This window comes from Hylobates moloch, unplaced genomic scaffold, assembly GCF_009828535.3.
Source record: "Hylobates moloch isolate HMO894 unplaced genomic scaffold, HMol_V3 SCAFFOLD_8, whole genome shotgun sequence".
In the NCBI taxonomy this organism is placed as follows: Eukaryota; Metazoa; Chordata; class Mammalia; order Primates; family Hylobatidae; genus Hylobates; species Hylobates moloch.
The window spans coordinates 61,406,674-61,426,891 of NW_026652283.1; the positions used below are offsets into that span (position 1 = coordinate 61,406,674).

At 38.1% G+C, this 20,218-nt stretch overlaps 1 protein-coding gene and 1 long non-coding RNA gene across 7 annotated transcripts in view; one reads left to right on the plus strand and one right to left on the minus strand.

Moving 5' to 3' along the window:
• Positions 1–20,218, minus strand: part of DNM3 (dynamin 3) — a 604,830-nt gene that overhangs the window by 15,359 nt on the left and 569,253 nt on the right. For 4 of the 6 annotated variants that reach the window (XM_032160976.2, XM_032160975.2, XM_032160971.2 and 1 more), the window contains 2 exons: positions 15,246–15,472; positions 14,124–14,360 (listed from right to left, as the gene is read on the minus strand). In XM_032160976.2, coding sequence (XP_032016867.1) covers positions 14,124–14,360; positions 15,246–15,472 — 464 coding nt within the window. Of the gene's footprint in view, positions 1–9,112; positions 9,475–14,123; positions 14,361–15,245; positions 15,473–20,218 lie in introns of those variants that run through there. The other 2 variants (XM_058443292.1, XM_032160977.2) reach the window with 2 other exon arrangements.
• LOC116473235 (uncharacterized) lies at positions 1,584–9,063 on the plus strand. Its single transcript, XR_004249270.2, has 4 exons — positions 1,584–3,095; positions 5,650–5,757; positions 7,452–7,551; positions 8,521–9,063. It is a non-coding gene; the product is annotated as an uncharacterized LOC116473235 (long non-coding RNA).

Sequence of the window (20,218 nt, forward strand, 5' to 3'; positions counted from 1 at the left end):
AGTAAAAAAAAAATATTTTTACTTTGCTTTATTAGCAATTCAATTTACTTGCCAGATAAAGTAAAAACAAAAAGAGAAAGTGCTGGAAATCTTAAGAAGGTTGAAGAAATGGTTGTAGAAACACTTTGATACCTTTAGGAATTAGACTTAAGCACGGGTGAAAGCAGTTTTAGCCTTATGTTATAAAGACCAAGATACTGTACTATAGTGTTTGTTGTCATTGTTGTTAGTCATTGCCAGAATAACTACTACTTGCTTAGGGAAGCTTGTATTTGCTTATGAAAATAAATAGAAGGTAAGCATCTCTGTGCATTCCAAATTCTAATCTTTGGAGAGGGTAGGATTGAAGTCCAACATAAGTAGTTAGGTGGACCCAAATTAAAAGAAAGCCTTCAAAAAGATATACAAAGACTGACATTTTTAGAGAAGATATCTGCTTAAAAGGGTAGTTATTTGCATAAAAAGGATATACAATAGCTTCTTTTACACTGCAAGTTTTACTTGTAAATTATAATTGAAAGTTTAAAATATAACTGTCTCAAAATTTAGTTTACATACATCTAGGATCATGGGAGAGTTATACATCCCAGGTTTCCAAGGGCCACTAGAATCTGATATCAACTTGCCTACCCTTTTTAAACTTATTTATGATAAAAAAAAGAAGGGTTTTATCTACAAGAACCATTTTCTATGTTTTCAGGAATTGAAATGCTTTACTTCTCAATGACCCTCTTGAATCATTTAATGCTTGCATCATTTTTTTTGAAGTCTGAGATGTGCATGCATATCTTATCATCTGAACAACATTCAAAACCTTCTATGAACCAAGATTACTCCTACATCTCTTGCTTTCCATAGCACCTGCTGAGGGCAGTGTCCCAAGCGGTAGATCAATCAGTGTGAATGGGCCCAAAGATAAATCAGGTCGGAGCACACCTCTAGGTAAAATGGAAGGCAGCTGTGATGCAGGACCCCTACTTCTTCTTGTGAATGTCTGCTCTAAGAGAACAAATTTTGGGACACTGTATTTTAAATTTCAGCAACGTATTTGCACTCTACTTCTTATTTTGGGCATTTATTTAAAGTCAGAAAAATGCAATAACAGTCATGATTTTGTCCACATGGAAGATAATATTTTATAATTTACTGTAAGAAATACTATAGGGTGCTATTCAGCATATTTTTGGAATTTTTGGCTGTAGTAACAGAAATGAGCCAATACTATCCAAGAATAGTTTACAGTAGATGCTGGAAAGAACACAGAACTTGGAGCCCACTTAAAGGATTTAAGGAATTCTCTAATATGATTCTTGTAGTGTATTAGAGCCAGCATTTCTTTCCCCTGTGAAAATGAACCCATGATTTTATAATGTATGTCATTGGGAAAATATGAATCAATTCATGGAATTTGAAATCAGAACATAGGGAGAAAAATAGTTCACAATTTTTTGACGATATAAACAGGTAATATCCTGTATAAATTAGCCTGTGACATAAATGGTAATATAATCTGCTTTGGCACACTTTCTTTACGTTGTCCTACATATCTGACTTGGATTTCACCCATAGGTATGGTGCCTAATATACCCACTTCTGTGGTTGTGGCAAAAAAGCAGCTTAAAGGATGATTTACCCACATTAACTCTCCTCAGTTTATGATTTGTAAAAAGAATTTTACAACATTCACTCGGGCAAGCTTTTCAATAGAATAGAATCAGAAAGTGTGTTTAAATTGGCTTTTAAAATAAGTATCGGGCTAGTTCCAAAATAAATTTTGATTGAGGCTTGCAAGTCAATTCATTTTATATTCCTTCATCCCCTCAGTAAGCCCTACTTACGTACTAGGTACTGTGTTAAGAGGTAGAGATACAGAAATAAAGACAGTCACTGCCCAGAAGAAGTTTCTTGTTGAGATGGAGAGAGACAAGTTAACTATGACCACAGTAGGATTATGCTAAAATTTTTGCTTCAGGAGTTTCAGAAACATCTGGAGTCCTAGCTTAGAGTTGGAAGGAGGCTAGGAGGTTGGAAGGACTTCCGGAAAGTACAGAAAGTTAAGGGGACTAGCATTCCAGGAATAGGAAAGGTACGTGCAAAGGAAAGAAAGCCAGAAAGTACTGAAGTTTGAGAAGTCAAGGGTTGTCTTATTCTTTATCACAAATACCAAATGACTTGTTTTGTCCCAAGTCCTAATAAAGTCATGAAACAGGTAACATAGAGGATTTTTAGTTGTATTAAAATATGATTTCTAAAAAGCATTACTTTCCGAGATTAACTTTTAAGTATTTTGGCCTTTGTACTATATCATTGAGAAGATAAACTTGCGGGAGGAAAGCGCTAAAAGAAACGCAGAGAAGCAGAAGGCAAGAGGGATACAGTGTGAGAAAGCAAGCAGAGAAAGGAAGTGGTTATACAGAGATTTACAAGTGATTTTTTTTCCTTTACTCCTTCGTTTCCTCCTTTTCTCCTTTCCTGCTCCTTCCCTCCTTCCCTCCTTTCTTCCTATCTCCCTTCCATCCCCCCTCCTTTCTCTCTTATTCCTAAAGAGACCTCCAGAAACTTATGTGCTGTAGAAACCTACTCCCACTGATGGTGAATGGGGTAAACGTTTTTCTGACCCTTCTCGTCACTCCCACTTCAGGCGCCAGGAGAGGGAGAGGCCAACTGCCACCATTTAGGGGAAGGAGGAGGCAGGAAAGGAGGTGCTGAGAACTAGCTACTGGGCGAGACAAGTGTCTGCTTCTGAGGAGGAGGAAATCACGAGGAAGAAGGAAAAAGAAGAAAGGATAGAGAGGAAAAATGCAACACTTCGAATCTCTGTATGACTGCACAATTCATTTCTGCTTTGGGAAGATAGAAAAGACTTTTTGTCCCTTTCTGAGAGGGAGCAAGAACCTTTCAAGCATGGGGATGTGACGTGGGGTAACTATGTAACTAGAAATACTGATAGAAAAATAACCTTTCCTTTTCCTTTTATTTTATTTTTTTAACAACAGCAACAAAAAAAGAGCATGAGGAATTTGAAGACTGAGAGATGAGTTGTGTAGCGCCAACATTTTCTTTCTGCCTGACCTTAATATCTGATGAATTAAAAGGTCAGTTTTAAGTGCACCACATGATAGGCTTCTGTCACTTCTATTAGCCCAGGTGGTAAATATGAAGAAAAAGAATTACCATTTATTAATCGTCCCAGTTATTTTGTTTTTTAAAAAATCCAGCAGGAGGAGCTCTAACATGCTTTAGAGCTCAAATTTTAAAAACAAAATTTTTTAAAGCAAACAGAGAAAAACAGAGAGGCATTGTGCTTTGCAGGCTGCCATGTCAGTGAACAAATATGTGACTAAGTCCAATTAAACGCTTCGCGAGGAGCCAAGGAAGCCAAGCAATGATACTCGTGGAGACAGAACGGCCCACATTTCCTCCCTTCCACGAGCCTCCTCTTTCTGATGCAGTTAAGATGGGACTGGTCTGCAGTATTAGCTCTTACAAAAGAGGGAGCAAAAGGATGATTTCTGGGCAAGACTAGATGTAATTCTTTTCCTCTGAACATGTCGTATTGTTTCTAAATGAGTCTTTGACACTGGCTCAAGAATTTGAAACACATTGAAAAACAGAATTTTCATTGTTGGTTGAAGGCACTATGAAACTCCTAAAGGTTCAGTCGCTTCTACTCAGTGGCTTGTCAGATGCTTTTTTTTAAATGAGAGAAATGCTGTGTTTGTAAAAATTGGTGCTAAAAGGGTAAAGAATAATATGTCCCCTGGGCCATGTAAAGAGTCTGCAGAAAGAATTAGGGCTTTCTAACACACATACATAAACTGGAACACAAAGAATTTACTCAGGAACAGTGAGGAGTATATGAATTTAACAGTTACGGGATTTTTAGGGTAAGCCTTTCCATTTTGGACAGTGTTGTAGGGGTGGAATGGATGAGTAGGCATATAAGATGATCAGAATTACTTAACATGAAGGAAATTTTCAACCAATCCGTTTTAATCTCTTGCCAACAAGAAGTCAAACTTTTGTTTTACACCTTAATGGTATGCCCATATTTTAAATTTTTATACAAGCTCCTACAGAAACTTTAACTAGACCAATTCAGACCAAAAGTCACTAAATAAAGCTAGTCTAGACGGAAAATCTATGAAAACCATATGTCTTTTAGGCATCTGTCTTACAAAAACTACCATCATCCTGGAGAAATTGTTCACAAAATATGCTTTTAGGAAAACACTGCTGTACTGACCATGGAGGCTGTACTTAAGAAGATGGCTGGACTTGGAAAGAGTAAAGCCAAAATGTTTATAAATGAAAGGCTCTAATTTTCACATACATCTAACTGCCTGTAAACATTACTGAAAGGATGGGCCAAGCAGATATCATTTATCTTACCATTATTCTAGAAGAGATCAAAAAAGTTTACAGTTTTGTTCCTCCTCACTACTACAGAACATTAGACCAGGGGATCTCAAAGCAACTCTGTTCTCACCCACAGAGAACTGTTTTGAATAATGTTGTACGTGGACGAGGCCAATAAACCAGAACATTTTCTTCTGATTATTACCTCATCCTGCTGGCCTGCCAAACACAGCTAGCAGGCAAGTGTTCAATGTAAGTAACTAGAGGAAGACTGTTCTGTATAATTGGGCGTAGGGATCATCTGGGAGACAAGGGAAATCAGAAGGACTAGGGTGCAATGACAATGCGGTAAAGTGGAATATTCTAAAATCTTGCTTTTCCAATTCAACATTGCTTTCTGAGCTAAAGACAATGGTCAGTGCTACCTTCAGTATTCTAGGTACATAATGTTTCACCTTAAAATGCATTTTAATTTTAATAAGTGGTAAGCAATCCACAGAAAAGAAATATAAATGCAAACTTTACGATAAAAATCACATTCTAACTGAAAACTGTGAATATCAATGGAGCCTATGAAAGTATTTATGAACTGCAAAGACAAATTGTAATCCTCTAGAATATTTTACTGAAACTTATTTCTCTGTGGGAAGGGAGACTTCGGAACAATTCAGTAGCAATAATTATTGGCATGAGTAACTCCATGCGTTTTTCAGTCACCTAGAAGATCGTGACTGAACAATATACATCAAATAGCCGCATATGGCAAAAAGGTCCTAAGTTAGAAGAGGAAAATACCAGGAAAAAAAAAAAAGAAATCTATAAGATGTAATCAGTTATACACCAAAGTTTTAAGCAAACACCAGAAACACTATTTCAATGTGTTTATTCAAAGATATTGTGCTTTAAAATGAATTTTCAATGTAAGTATGAGTTTTCATGCATTAATTATTAAGATAGTGATGGATTAATTTAAAGTGTTTGAAATATTAAAATGAATCAAGCAATTATATCAATATCCTTCATTAAAGATTCCTGAACTGAACTGTAGAACATTTAAGTAAGCTAATCACAGTCTACTGATGAGTCACAGGGGTTTTTCTGGTCCATTCATCTTAGTCCTAAGTGGAACTATTGTTAGAGCTAAAACTATAAGCCTGCTTTCATACAAATCATATGCAGACCACAGATTTTATTTTGACTTTAGACCCAGGTATTTGGCGGGAAATTACTGCAGTGGTTTTTCTGGTTAACACATTTACTAATGTTTCCTTAATTTTTCCACCCCAACAGGCAATAATTAAGGTGGAATTTGCCTCACATGAAGTTTTATTATTTTAATTATTAAAATATTTTCCAACACTACTGAGAAGCAAAAAGCAATTCTTGTTGTTTTAAAAAGTAAGTAGACATTTTCCTCAGTTCTTACAGCTTTTCCTCAGTGAATGGTATTATAGTGAGAGCAGTGGGGCAGAATTTCTGGTGTAGGCCTTTGAGCATGATACTACTTAGGGGTAGATTTACTTAAGGGAAAAATTTCATTCACTCTTAAAATTGGCTTTGAGAATAATCCTAATATAACCTTAAAAAAATACACATGGTACAGAATGTATCTTACATAAATACCCATTCCTGAGTGGAATAATTTCATTGCAGACTCTCTGGACTGCGAAATGCCTTTAGAAGTCTTTCTCATCTCCTATTCTCATAAGAGGTCTCATTCTAGATGAGATATATACTAATCTTTTGAGATAAATGAAATACTGCAAATGAATGTTATATATTTAAGTATACAGATGAACAGTAAATTTAGATAATGTTACCTTATGAAAATCTGAAACCAAATACTGGTAATATTTACATGATGAAAGCAAGTGGTATATTTGATTGTAAAATAAGACCATTTCCCAAGTCATATTTAAAGCAGTATAATGCCTTCTCATACTGTCTTATTTTCTCTTAGTTTCAAAATTACCATAGAAGCTGAGGGATTCTCCTGTGGTGGTGTATTTAGTTTGTGGCTTTCCAGACTTATAGCTTATTCTCTCTCTTAGTTGGTACATTAGCCCTTCTACCAAAGAAGCAGGGAAGGAATGGGACATATTTCTAAATTTCATATCAACTTGCACATTTAAGAAGAGTGCTTATACCTTTTCCTGTTTTCTAATGTTTAAATTAATTCCCAATAGGAGAAAAAGTCGACTTTATGAACATTTGGAATTTTACATGTCTCTAAGCAACTGAAGTTAGGAAGACCCTACCTTGCTATGGATTATGAGTGATTGCGAATTTTGCTACTTGCCATTTTGACTTAACATATTTTCAGGTCCTTGGGTGGAATGTATTCTTTATATGATTCACATGAGCTGATAACTTCGACCAGAAAACAGGAGTGGGCATTTCCTAGTGTTTATGGGAATAGTTAAAAAAATAATTCAAGAAATTAGAGTATTGGCTATTTGTGGTTTTGCCTATTGTGTGGTTGTGATGCCTGAAAAGCAGCCACAGGGCAAAAAGTGCCATGAGGAGACTGCCCAAATACCTAGTGGCTTTAGACTTTTTGCCTTGTGTAGGAATTCTTTCTTGGTCAGAGTTGACATGGGATCTAAACTTGATGTAAATACTTAATGTGGCATCAATGCACATGTAAATTCTATCAAGTCTAGTGCCTTTCAACACTGCCCTCCCATCCCCCACATTTAAAATATTGGCTACACCAAAAGTGTAATAGTCTTTTGGCAACAGCATTTGGTAAGCCAGATGGATTTAATTTGGCAACTTAAGGGTGTAAATATATGTTTAGATTCAGGGGTTCCCCCAGACAACACTTACAATACATTGGCAATGGTAAGCTAAAGGATTTCAATGTCGAGTGTTTTAAAATTCTACCTTTGAGCAGCAATAAAGTTATGACAGGCAAGCAAAAGCCATCAAACTCGCAGCTAAATCCTCAATGTTTTTCTTACATTGCTGGAGGTAGGCATTTAAGGCACATTTCTGAGTGAAAGATGCAGCATTTATATTTTCATTTTTAATTTCCTGGCTCTTATTGGCTAAAGCAACTCTAGTAAACGTTATTTAAATTTTGCTTCTAGGCCTGGTGCAGTGGCTCATGGCTGTGATCCCAGCACTCTGGGAGGCTGCGGTGGGTGGATCACCTGAGGTCAGGAGTTCGAGACCAACCTGGGCAACATGGTGAAACCCTATCTCTACTCAAAATACAAAAATTAGTTGGATGTGGTGGTGCACGCCTCTAATCCCAGCTACTCAGGAGGCTGAGGCAGGAGAATCGCTTGAAGCCGGGAGGCAGGGATTGCAGTGAGCTGAGACCACGCCACTGCACTCCAGCCTGGGTGATAGAGACTCCGCCTCAAAAAAAAAAAAAATTGCTTCCGATCTTTCACAGAAAGAAGGAAGAAGTCCCCTAGCAGTCCTTTCTTCTAATTTGTTGCTTAGATAAAATTTAGAGGTGAAAGAGCTATGAACAATGTCATGCCATGAATCATCGAAGTCGTTAAACAAGAACTAACAACTAACTAACAAGAACTGTCTGAATGTGAAGGTTTCCCTGTAAAAATCATTCTTTTCTTACAGTGAGGGAAACAACGAAGTGCAGTGATGAAATAGAAGTACTAGTTTGTGTGTCGTCTACAAGTCTGTATCTGCTTACACTGGGCAAAACTTTTTTTTTTTTAACCCCCTTTCTTTGAGCTAATGTTAACTTGTATATAGGAACATTCAGCAGATTCCAACTGGTGACAATTTGCTGCTGACTGGTCACAGGAAGAATAATAATCCTCTACTCTGCGTTTTTCACTGGCCAGTGGCTTCTCTGCCAGACTCCTGTCTTGGCTGTTTTCCTCTATGAGTCAGGTGAAACTCAGGGCAGGGCTGGGTCCCCTGAAACTCAGGAAGGCTTTCCCTGCAACGGCTGAAGCTTCAACAATTTAGAGCCCCAAAGAGAACAATGACAGAGCTATTTGCTATTATTTGTCATGGGATGTGGAAGCAGTTGTGTTTGGTTAGCTTAATGCCCATTACCACTGGGCTAACAGCAGCATATTGTTATATTTACTGCTGCCTGTCTGCATTTATGTTACTTGTACTTTGCCTTATGTAGATCCTTTCTTATTTTCCTTTTCCTTTTACCCTCTTACAACATAGGATGTTTGGAAGAGTGAGATAAGGGACACATTGAAAACAGAGAGGCAATCTGAAGGCTACCTTCACACATCTGCAAAGCTCCCAGATTCTGACTTTTACAAGACTTGCATTCTGTTTCTGGGCCTCGCCTAAACAGACTGCCAGTCATCCGAACCGTGGCAGGATGGAGATGTTTGTGTAAAGTAGACTCAAGTTTGCAAGACTCAAGAAGGAAACCACCAAACTAATTTTACTTTCACTTAAACCAGATTGAAACCAAGACTTGAAGAATTAAAAACCTTGACATTAACCATTGATTCACTCCATGAAATAATTGTGTTATAGCCAGAATCATGGTTAAATTGGAACAAGGCTTTTGATGGGATTTTTAATTGAGGGACTTACATTAAATTGGACATTTTCTTTAATGAACAGCATGTGGCAAAAATTCTGTTTTCATTAAAGTATATTAAGCATCATGACAACTCATATTAAACCTGCAACAAATGATTAATGACATTTAGAGACTTCAAAACAAATGACACCCCTTAAATATTAAGAATCAAAAAGAACACCTCAAAGTTGTTTCTATTCTTAGTAATTATGCTTAAAAAAATCTTTCCTTGCTTTGAAAGCCAGTTGCTAAAAATAAAAACTGTTCCCTGAAAAATCACAATGCCCAATGATAAATTTATGTATTTGTTTTTTAAAGGGGGAGGATGGTGAGAAAAATAGAAAGCTCCTGGCTGACATCAGAAGTCACAAGATGAGTTCCTCATTTGTCCAAATGACATTCAGCTGCTAAAAGAAGTCAGCCTTTTAGAGGGCTGTTGAGGAGAGAGTAAGTCAGGAGGTTTTCAGTACATGACTGCAGGGGAATCAGACACAGGCTAGTCACTTAAGTTCCTTAATTGTCCGTGTACCCTTAGCCCACGGCTTCAGGGCTCAGCAGCTTCATCCTTCATGGCACCAAACCTTGATGTAAGGGATTCAAAGACACACTCATAAGAATCGTGAATTTGTCCTTATGCAAAATTTGGGGGACTGGCTACAAAACCAAAACAAGGAGATCTTATCCCTAAGTGAAAGGGACTTTATATTAATTGTCAGTTATAACAATATGTAAAATATATAAAAGAGATAGATAGAGCACTGCAGGCCATCAGGGTCAAACACTTCAAACAGAATTAAACTAAATTATAAGGAGGATTAAATGGCTTTTGTCTTTGCAAAGAAAAGAATGTGCGTGCATTGATTGCCTATGTAGAAGGATTAATAAATCTTTTGGCATGGTCGATTTGTAATAAATTACTGAAAATGTGGGATTACGATGAAACTCTTAAAGTGTGCCACGTAAGTCAAGGAAGCCACCTAAGTCATGGGATGGGCATGAGTGAGACACTCTGGAATAATCTCGATGCTACTCTGGGGCTGCCCTTGCAGGGTGGGACGTCAGCTTCACTAGGGGGCTCACCAGAGACTCCTTCAAGGGAGCATTTCTTGGTTTCCATATTGTATTTATGTCATTTTGATGAGCTGGAGTAAAACCCAAATCCTTTCGAATGATTCAGTTTTGTCTTTTTAAAGAGACACCATCATACTTGGTGAACACGGGTGGTCAAAAAAAGTACTTGAATATTGAGTGATGAGGTAAAAAAAAAAAAAAAAAAAGTTTCTTCTTGCTTGGTTGGAGACCCTTCCTCCCACCCTTATCCCCTTTTGACCATTGCAAAATAGCTTAGTCCAAGGAAAGGGAAGAAGACAAATGAGTGAAATAATGCCAGAGTTCGTTATTGCCTGGAAAAACACACTCGGATTCAGTGAATTTGTTCTGTTAATGTCAAAGACTGTGATTCCCAATTAACTAATTTTAAGAAGCTATATCTGAAAATAGTTACATCAGCTCTAAAGTTAATGTCTGATGAAGATCAAGATCTTCAATTAAGAGAATAGGGACCCTAAAGAGGTGGTGATGTCTGTTTAAGATCATCTAGTTAAGTAAATACACACTGGATTGGATTTTCAAACAGCGTTTAGCCCCTTCAGAGAAGTTGAGTGGAGGTGAGAGGGGAGGGGACAATCCAGATATTCTGGCAATAGAAAATGTTCCACAAATCACTGATTTGTGTATACTCAACTTAATAATGACAGAAGCATACATACTAGTGAGTCTCTTTGGGATAGAGATGCTTTTCTAGTTCAAGTGGAATTAATTAAAACAGGCATGTAGTTTTCAATATTTCCAGCTCCCTCACTGAAAGGCTCCATGCACATAAACCAGAACAGCTTGAGCAGCTGAGAAAAGCTGGGCCAAAAATGACTCCACCACCTCTCTCCTTCCTCTCCTTTTATATTGGAATGGAAAGATACAATAATATATATATTTAAAAGCAGAACACTCATGGTTTCTGTACAATTGCAAGTGCTTTGATTACCTTTGAATGGGGTTAACATAAAAGTATATATGCTCTTAAAAGTCAAGATCATAACTTGCTAATGAAGTCGTGAATTATCCAGAAGAAAACTATGCACAAGCACATGCTGAATGGCAGAATCTCTTGTCTCTAAAAGTTCAGTTACTGCCTTTGTAATATTAAAGCCCAACAGGGAGCTGGCGGGACACCTTTTGTGCTGTCTTGTCATGTTATAGGTTTCTGGTTTCAGATACAAGACGAGAAAGGACCCTTAAGAAAGTAAAAAACTTGAAAAAAAAAAATCAAACTGCCTTCTCTGAAAACAAAGGGTTGTTTTCCCAGAGATGATGGATAATGGCATTTCAACTTTCTAAGTTTTTGATAGAGAAAATGGAGGCAAATCACAGAGGGGAAATAGACTATATTAAACAAACAGAATAAGGTGAAGTTTCAACAAGCGCTTCTCTCAATTTTTTTCTTTCTCTCGTTCTCTCTTCCTTTCTTTTTTTGAAATCTTAAACCCCATTTCTGGCTTGTATTTGGTAGGATTCCTGCTCTGGCTTTTATTAAAAACAGACTTTATGTGGTCAGAACTCTCCATCTAAAGCTGGATTTAACAGGTATGGGGATCCTGACAGAGTCTTTCTTGCCCTCTCTCAGGTGACCACCCCCCACCTCCCCCCCAGCCCCCTTCCCTGGGATTTCCCTCCCAAAGCTCTGAACCAGCACAGAAACTTGAAGGCTCAGCACAAAACAACAAACTTTCCTCTTTTACCCTGTACTTTGATTTCTGTTTTAAATTTGGGACTCTTTGCATGGCCAGATCAAGTAAAGTCTGGTTCTAACTTGAGAGTATTCTAGAAATTTCAAATAAGGCAACTGTCATCCTATAAATTCCCTAATGTAGTCTCATTAAGCCCTGCTGCCCATGTGCCGGCCATCCAGCTCGGGCTACTCATTTTCGTCCAGCTGCCTTGTGCGTGCGAGCTGGAAAATACCAACGGCAACTCCACCCTGCTTAACAAGTCAGCTTAGCATTCAAAAGTTGATTTTTCTGAAGGGTACTGGCAAGCTAGCTCATCTGAAACCCACAGGTAAAGCAGTCAAGCAAGCAGGCAGAACATGCATGTTCATTCCCGAGGACAGGCACCACCAGGTTGCTCTGGTTTCTTCTCATAGCCAGACAGACAAAAGTAACTCCTGCATGGGACTCCAGCCTTCCCACTCTCAACTCTTCCTCTTCCAATGGCCTTAATACCTTCCTGGTACAATGGCAGACATTTTCCCAGTCAATTTGAGGTTTTCTAAAATAATAAATTGGATCTTGCTTGTAGCAAGGCTCAATGCTGAAATTCATGGTTTTACATGGAAGGGAATTCTTTTGAATACTGCAGTGCAGTGGTTCTCCTGTGGAGAGGAATTTTACTCCCCTAAGGGACATTGGGAGTGTCTACAGATATTTTTAGTGGTCACAACTGGGGACTGCAACTGAAATCTAGAGGGCAGAGGTGAGGGATGCTGCTAAACATCTTATAATACACAGGATAGCCCCCCACAACAAAAACGTCAGTACTGATGAGGTTGAAAAACCCTGGGGTCATGGTCAGGAAACGGCTCTGGAAGCAGACTGCGTGGTATTAAAGTCCAGCTCCACTAGGGCCTGGCTGAGTAGCCTTGGGCAAGCTATTTAACCTCACTGCCTCATCTGTAAAATGTGGATAACAACCTATTTGTTGTGAGCTTTAAACAAAAATGTATATACAAAGTTCTTAGGGCAATGCCTAGTAATATTGAGAGCACAATAAATGTTGGCTATTGCTAGTACTATTATTACTAGAAATTTAGCACCATTCCAAATAATTTATAAGCCAAGTCTATTGAATTTAGAGAAAAAAAATGGATTGAGTGTATATATATATCCTCTTTGCTTAGGACCAAAATGATAACAGTGGTAACAACTGTAGTCTTTACAGTGTATCAAACTCTGATTTCAAATACCTCATGTCATATGATCTGGGGAACAACCTTATTGAATTCTCCCTGTTTCATAGATAAAGAACTCCCATCTCAGAGTTAAATGAGTTGCGTAAGACCTTCAGTAACCCAGGTCTTCTTGTTGCAAATCTCCTGCCTATTTTTGCTGTACCACCCTCTGTGTACTAGTTTAAGATCCCCCTTCTTCTCTTCATTACACTCAACAACCTGAAGATCAAAATAAAACGTTAAGTGCCATAATCAGTTGGCAAGGTGGCTCAGGCTTCAGGGATGGGTAGAAGTCACATCTGTTTTTATGGTTCGTATATAGTCAGATATTCCTTCATGGAGTATATAAATATTTTAATTCTCTGAATTGAATTTTTTAAAAATTAACTTTATATATGGGCTAATTTTCTTTCCTCTTTATATTTCTGATTTTGAGGGGGAAAAAAACCTTAGTACTTTATATCTTAAAAATCTTTGATTATATTCATTGTGTGTATTTTGACTGTAAGTGTATGAAGGTGAGACTACAGTTCCAACTATGTGTGTTTCTAGGTCCATTATTTATTAGCTATATTGTTTCACAATTAAGCCTGAAAATCCACTTATAATTGTCAACATGTATTATTCAAATGTACAGTGATCTATCTTATATATGATTAGTGACTGTATATAACAATCATGCCTATATTAAAATTTCTATGTATAGTTTTTAAAAAAACAATTGCAGATCAATCAGCCAGATTTATTCAGCCTATATGAAAATTGGTAAAATTGGGTATAAGGATCACAGTTCAGAAGGCAGATGGATAAAATTCTCTAAGTCAGTGGTTTTCTAGAATTCTTTTGGTAATGGAGAATGCAAGACTTTAGTCCATGGAACTCTCATGACCTGTAGAACACACAGCTTGCTACAATCCTCCATAGCTCTTTTGTTTCAAAGCCCTCAAATTCTCCCAATAGCTGCCAAAATGTCATTCATTGGGACCCAGTGTTCTTTAGTCCTATTTAGTTTGTGCCAATTGACAAATGAGAAATTTCAGTGATCACAAGTGATTTTTAAATGGCATAACAAGGTTGGCAATTTTCCTATAGTCTCTGTTCATTGTGAAAACTGCAAACATGTACGATAAGATCTTTGCAATTTTCTCTTTCAAATAAATTTTGTCTGTCATTCTATGAGAAGAGAACCAAGGCGCACCACCCCCCAATTTCTGCTCCATGCCTTACCTTGGGACACTGGGCGGGGCCCTCGTGGGCCTAGATGGAACTTGTGGAGGGGCTCCGAAGGAGTCACTGCTGCTGGGGAAAGGAGGTAATGGGCCTGGACGGAATGGGACTGGGGGAGCCCCAGAGTGGGGGCCAGGAGAGGGAATGGCAGGAGCTGGTCCTCTGCCGGATGTGGGCCTGGCGAGGGGAGCACTTAGTGTTGGCCTCCTTTGGGTTGTGGGGCTTGGAGGAGGTGACCTGAGGAAAAAGAGAAATCATAGTTTGCTCACTCCTCCTTTCTGTCTGACTTAATCTCTAAAAATGTTTTGTAACTTCTTGCTTTTTAAAAATTATATTTTGACTGAATAAGTCCGATTCATATTATGAAAGTCAAAGGGATAAAAGCGTAAATGGAGAAAAGTAAGTTTTCCTCTCCCTACCCCTTTGCTCTGTTGAAACAACTATAGAAGTTTCTTGTGCATCCTTTTTAACTATTCTACATTTGTATAAGTATATATTTTCTCTCTCTATATATAAATTGCTTTTCTGTGTTCTACAACCTCCTTTTTTTTTTCTTTGAGGCGGAGTCTCGCTCTGTCACCCAGGCTGGAGTGCAGTGGCGTGATCTCGGCTCACTGCAACCTCTGACTCCTGAATTCAAGCGATTCTCCTGCCTCAGCCTGCCAAGTAGCTGGGATCACAGGCTTGCGCCACCACCCCCAGCTAATTTTTGTATTTTTAGTAGGGACAGGGTTTCACTATGTTGGCCAGCCTGGTCTCAAACTCCTGACCTCAGGTGATCCGCTCGCCTCGGCCTCCCAAAGTGCTGGGAACACAGGCGTGAGCCACCGTGCCGGGCCTACAACCTCCTTTTTTTTTTAAAGCTTCCCATTAACTGGATTACCTTTTCATTTTAGGACTTAATAGAACTGTCTTGTTCTTTTTAGTGACTATATAACATTCCATTGTGAGGATGCACTGTGCTGCATTTTGAAGGGAGTTAGTATAATCTGATCCTTACTCCTGAACATAAATATCTTTTCCCCTTTTCCTGTAGGTCTATCTTGGTTTAGGAAAGCACTCTCAGAAAATGATATTGGACAAGAGTGGCAGGGCTCAGGGGTTGTGGGGCCATCTTCTTACCTGCGAGAGTGCTGTATCCAGGAGTCATCCACTGGAGGGGGTGCCGGAGTGGACACGGTGGCCGTGCTGATGTCCCCAATTATCCCAAGGGCTTCTTTCAGGGCTTGGTACATTCGAAGCATCTCATCCCGGCGCTGAGCCTGCTCAGCAGATTCCTCCATCAGAGTATTTTGGTCCTCTGAAGAATACAACTGTGCTAGGAGCTCTGAATTTATGAAATCTTTAACCTGTCAGATCACCACAGAGAAATAAAAATGGGAATAAATGAGTGACTGAGTGGAGGTAGAAACATGGCTGTGGCAGTCAGAGTCTGGACAAAGTCCACCAAAGTCCACCCTGGGAAAAGTGAAGCACCAAGCGTCTGTTTACTTTTGTTTTGTCTCTATCCCCAGTACTGGTGACAGTAACAGTTTCCCTCTGTCTTCTGGCTGTTGACACTGAAGGATGATAGAGATGAGTAGAAGAAGGCCAAACTCAGCCATCACCAGAACAGGGCCTGCTGGCTTTGTGAGCATTTCACAGTATTTTCTGGAGCTGTTTGGCTTATAGAAGAGGGAAGGTACTATGAGGTAAGCAGCAGTATTTTCAACAGAAAACAGTGATGTGAAGAAACCGATGTAATCACACGTTTTCCATTCCTTGGCATTCGCAGTCCTTTCCCTAGCTTTTACCAAAATCACTGGAAAATTATTGAGATACCAAGTTTCAGTGTTGTCTCAAAAGTGAAATTAGCACCAGTAAGTGAATATTTATTAAATACAGAATCTTATATAACTATGCAGGTTGATTTATAAACAAGTGAAAGAGATGCACTCTGTTTTCCAGAAGTTTACAATAGAAGTTAGTTAACAGTGATGGGGACTGACATGAGGTTGCATAGTTAGCTAATATATAAAAACAAACTAAAGTATGAACACTATGTGGGAGTCTCAGGGGAGGGGCATTTTGTTGCAGGATGAAAATGGAGAGGATGAATGTGGTGCACAACACTGAGTAGGAGCACCAGCTACTGTATCTCATCAACTCTAAGACACCAGTGATTTTAAGAAACACTACTATCATATGTGCTGACTATTCAGACAAAAAAAAAAATACCATAAATCACACTATGACAGGATGTCAAGATGCCATTGAGTGTAAGATGCATCTTCATTTCAGAAATATTAAATAAAAAGAAGTGAATGTGAGAATCGATGAAGTATGGTATATACCAAGTGGCTTCACAAGTTATATGACAATTCTCATCACACACTGAAGAAACATGTATTAGTATTCCAGTTTTACAGATACAGAAACAAGTTCCGAGAATTTAAGTATCTTGCGCTAATAGGTCACACAGCATTCAGTTGAATCCATAATCTTCTGACTTGAAGTCCAGTGCCCATTCCCTTACCCCATTATCTCATTGTGATTGAGTGCTTAAAAAAGTAAGTAAGTTTTTGTTTAAGCACCATTATTTTACAGTAGTGCAGCAATTAACTTAAGCCTAGTAAAAATAAACCATTTGAATTTTTCAGTTTTTATGTTACATGAGAAAGCTAACTCTTATCTAGACTCATGAATATCTTTAAGAAAGGCCAAACGCAAGTATATATTTAATTGTTAAAAAATCAGGCAGATAACAGAACAGCTATCAGATGCTCAAAATTTCTAGGATATGGTTAAATTTGTAATTCAGAGATGACAAGAACCTAAAACACATAGCTTCATTATGTTTTAACGGCATCAAAACGTAAATAATTCTACTAATAAAAAAATTCAGCTGAATCAAATGTTTATTGTGGTGAAATAAAGTGTTTTCTGTACATATTTTGTAAACCAAGAGTGATTCAAAGGTGAAAGTAATCTAATACACAAGATGTATTTAGGAAACCCTCTGTGGAGTAGAGGTTTATTCACGATAGTTGTGGAAGGTAAGTTTGGCCAGGAATCCTGAGGCAGATGCGAAGGCCTTGAATGCCAAGGAGAAGTGTTTGAACTTTATTCACTTGGCAATGAGGGGCCATCAAAAGCTTTTAAGCAAGTAAGTGAAACAATAAAAGAGTTTTAGGAAAACTAATCTGGCTAACATTGAAAAAGACTTTGCAAGGGTGGTAGTGAAAATAAAGAAATCTGTTAGAAGGCTATTGTAGATCATTCATAAGATGGTAAAGGTTTCATTTCATAATAATGCAGTAGTATGAAAAATGGATACATACAATGACATTATAAGGGAATAATGAACTGGACTTGGTGCTTTTGGGATGTGAAGGGCAAGGAAGAAAGGAACAACCAAAGACATCTCAAGCATTGACATTTGGATGAGTAGGAGAATAAAAACTCAAACATCAGAAAAGAAAGTCAGATTTAGAGGGAAGGCAGCAAATTTGGCTTTAGGAATATTTCATTCCCTTCCTTAAAGCTGCATTCACTTCTAAATGTACTTGCAGGTATGCAGGGAATCATGGATATTTGCACATATCTCCCACTGTTGGGTGTGTATATGCACTTGGATGTACGGTGCAATTCAAAACTCAAAACCAGACAATTTTCCTGGCATTGACCATTGGTTCGGTTAAGCTCTTTAGAAACTTTACATATTACTGGAATATCACTTAGAATCTATTAAATACAATTTAAAAGAAGATTCTTCCAAGAATAGATTTAAAGCAGAGCTGAATTAAGAATCAACTGTCAAACCATGAAGTAAAATAAGGGCCTGTTTCAGCATTCTGATCAAAGATGTGCCTTGAATCTTCCACATCAATTATGACACACTGGAACTTGCCTACCGTGCAATACAGTGGATTCAGAGCATAGGCTGTGGATTTAAGTTCTAGTTCTAACACTTACTGTTCTTGGGCAAATAATGTAAACTGTTTGAGTCTCAAGTTCCTCATCTGTGAAATAGGGATAAGGGTAGAGCTACCTCAAGTATTGTGAGGATTAAGGGAAAGAATGAATATAAGTTGTCTAGCATGATGCCCAGCAGACAGTTAGTGCCCCTTCCAGAAAATGCTGTGATTTTTACTGTCCATAGGCTAAATTGGCATTAGGTACATCGAGACAGGAGAACAATAGACAGCTGTTGCAGTAGTACAGGTATCAAGCGACATAGTTAAATGCAGCATAGAGGTTAACATTTTATTCTGCATTTAAGCAAAATTTTAGAGATACTCTTCTCTCCTTCTGCTAACCTAGCTTTGTGACACTAAAATTGGAGTTTGGAATGAAGGTAGGGGGACTTCCGGGAGTTTCCAGACACTTCAGGGACTTTCTGGGAAGTCTGTATGCCAGTGGTATACAGACATTTAAATCTGGTACAAATATTTAAATCGAGAATTCTGCATGACAATTAGGGGTCAAGTGAATCCCTTTTAGATGATAGCATTTAGAAAATACTGCACCAAACATAACGAAGTGATTATACTTAAATTTGAGATCTGAAATAATATTTATGTTTTTAATTATAACACCTTATAACCTATACATCTCTGTATGGTTTGTAAAAGTTCTCACACATGAAACCTCATTCCAGCTCAAACTCTCTAGGCTAGATAAACAGGCATTACTGCACCATGTCGCTCTGCTCAGTGTAAAGGAATGTGAGGTCATTAAAAACGTTCCACATGTTTTCCTCTCTTAATTTAACCCTTCTCTAGCAACCCGTAATATGTTTGGATCTTAAACCTTCTTTGCTATGACTGAGACCATTTTAAACCCTTCACAAATAGGAGAGACATTTCTAGGGTTTTCCTACAGTTTCCTACAGTTCAGTTACCAAGGAGACCATTTCCTTAAAATCTCTTTGTTTCTAGAATTGGAGGGTCATAGTACGGAACACGGTGATGCCTCTCATTCACATAATACATGTATTAAAATTCATTTGAGAAGTTTAATTTTGTTTAGTTTTGGGGAGGGGGCTTGGTTAGAATTTTGTGATCTTTGAGATCTCACAATTCTCTCACATCTACTTAGTCCTCCTTTCCTTTTCCCAGGGATTTAATTCTGCTAAAGACCAAGGAAGTTTTCCTGCTTTAAAAAGTAACATCCTTTGACTCACAAATGTAATGTTAAGGAAAAGAAGTTACACACAAAAGGCGTATAGTATATGATTCCCAAGTGCAAAAACATGCAAAACTAATCTACAATTTAAGAAAGCAGAAGAGTGTTAGCCTTGGCAGGGAGCGATGATGGGAGGTGGGGGCAGGGGAGAGGAGAGTGGGACTTATGGAGTCCTAGTCATGATCTTTTTCTTGAGCAGTGTGCTGAATTCCTGGCTGGTGGAAACAAATCAGTGCTTTAAATGCCAGGATAAAGCTCTGGTATTTAAGATGTACTTTCCCCTAAAATAATGAACATTTAAAATAACACTTTACTTCATACGCATTAAAGTTACAGTAAGTTTTGAAACGAGGGCACATGTTAGTAATTTTCCACCAAAATGCCAATGGCCAAGGAGAGTAAATGTGGACCTCCAGAGGGGTCCAGGGGCGCAGGCTACAGCACACACTCCAGTGTGAAATGGCTCTATGTTTCAAATTTGGTTTTTTAAAAAATTCGTAAGAACATTTACATTCTCTTTTGTATTATCTGGGTTTGCTTAAATATGAGAAAGATTTAAAACATTGTTTCTCACCTTCAAACAAATCCTAATTAAATCTTCAAGTAAAATTAACCATCTGGGAAAATAACTCATGAATACCCTGTGGGGGTAGGAGTCCTCTAGTTGGAGAGGGCTGACTTAGAGTTTCCTAACCTCGTCACATGCATTATCCAATGTTCAAATGGTGAGAACATCAGACTATGAGTGAGAAGACCTGGATTTCATTCTTAACTCTGCCACCCCCAGCTGTGTGATCTTGGGCAAGTCAATGTCTCAGAACCTCAATTTCTTCATTTATAAGCTGTGGAAAATAATGGGTTTCCAACATGTGGTTGGCTGACAGGTTCAAACAGAATTATGTGCCACTTTGCCACACCAAACACATTTT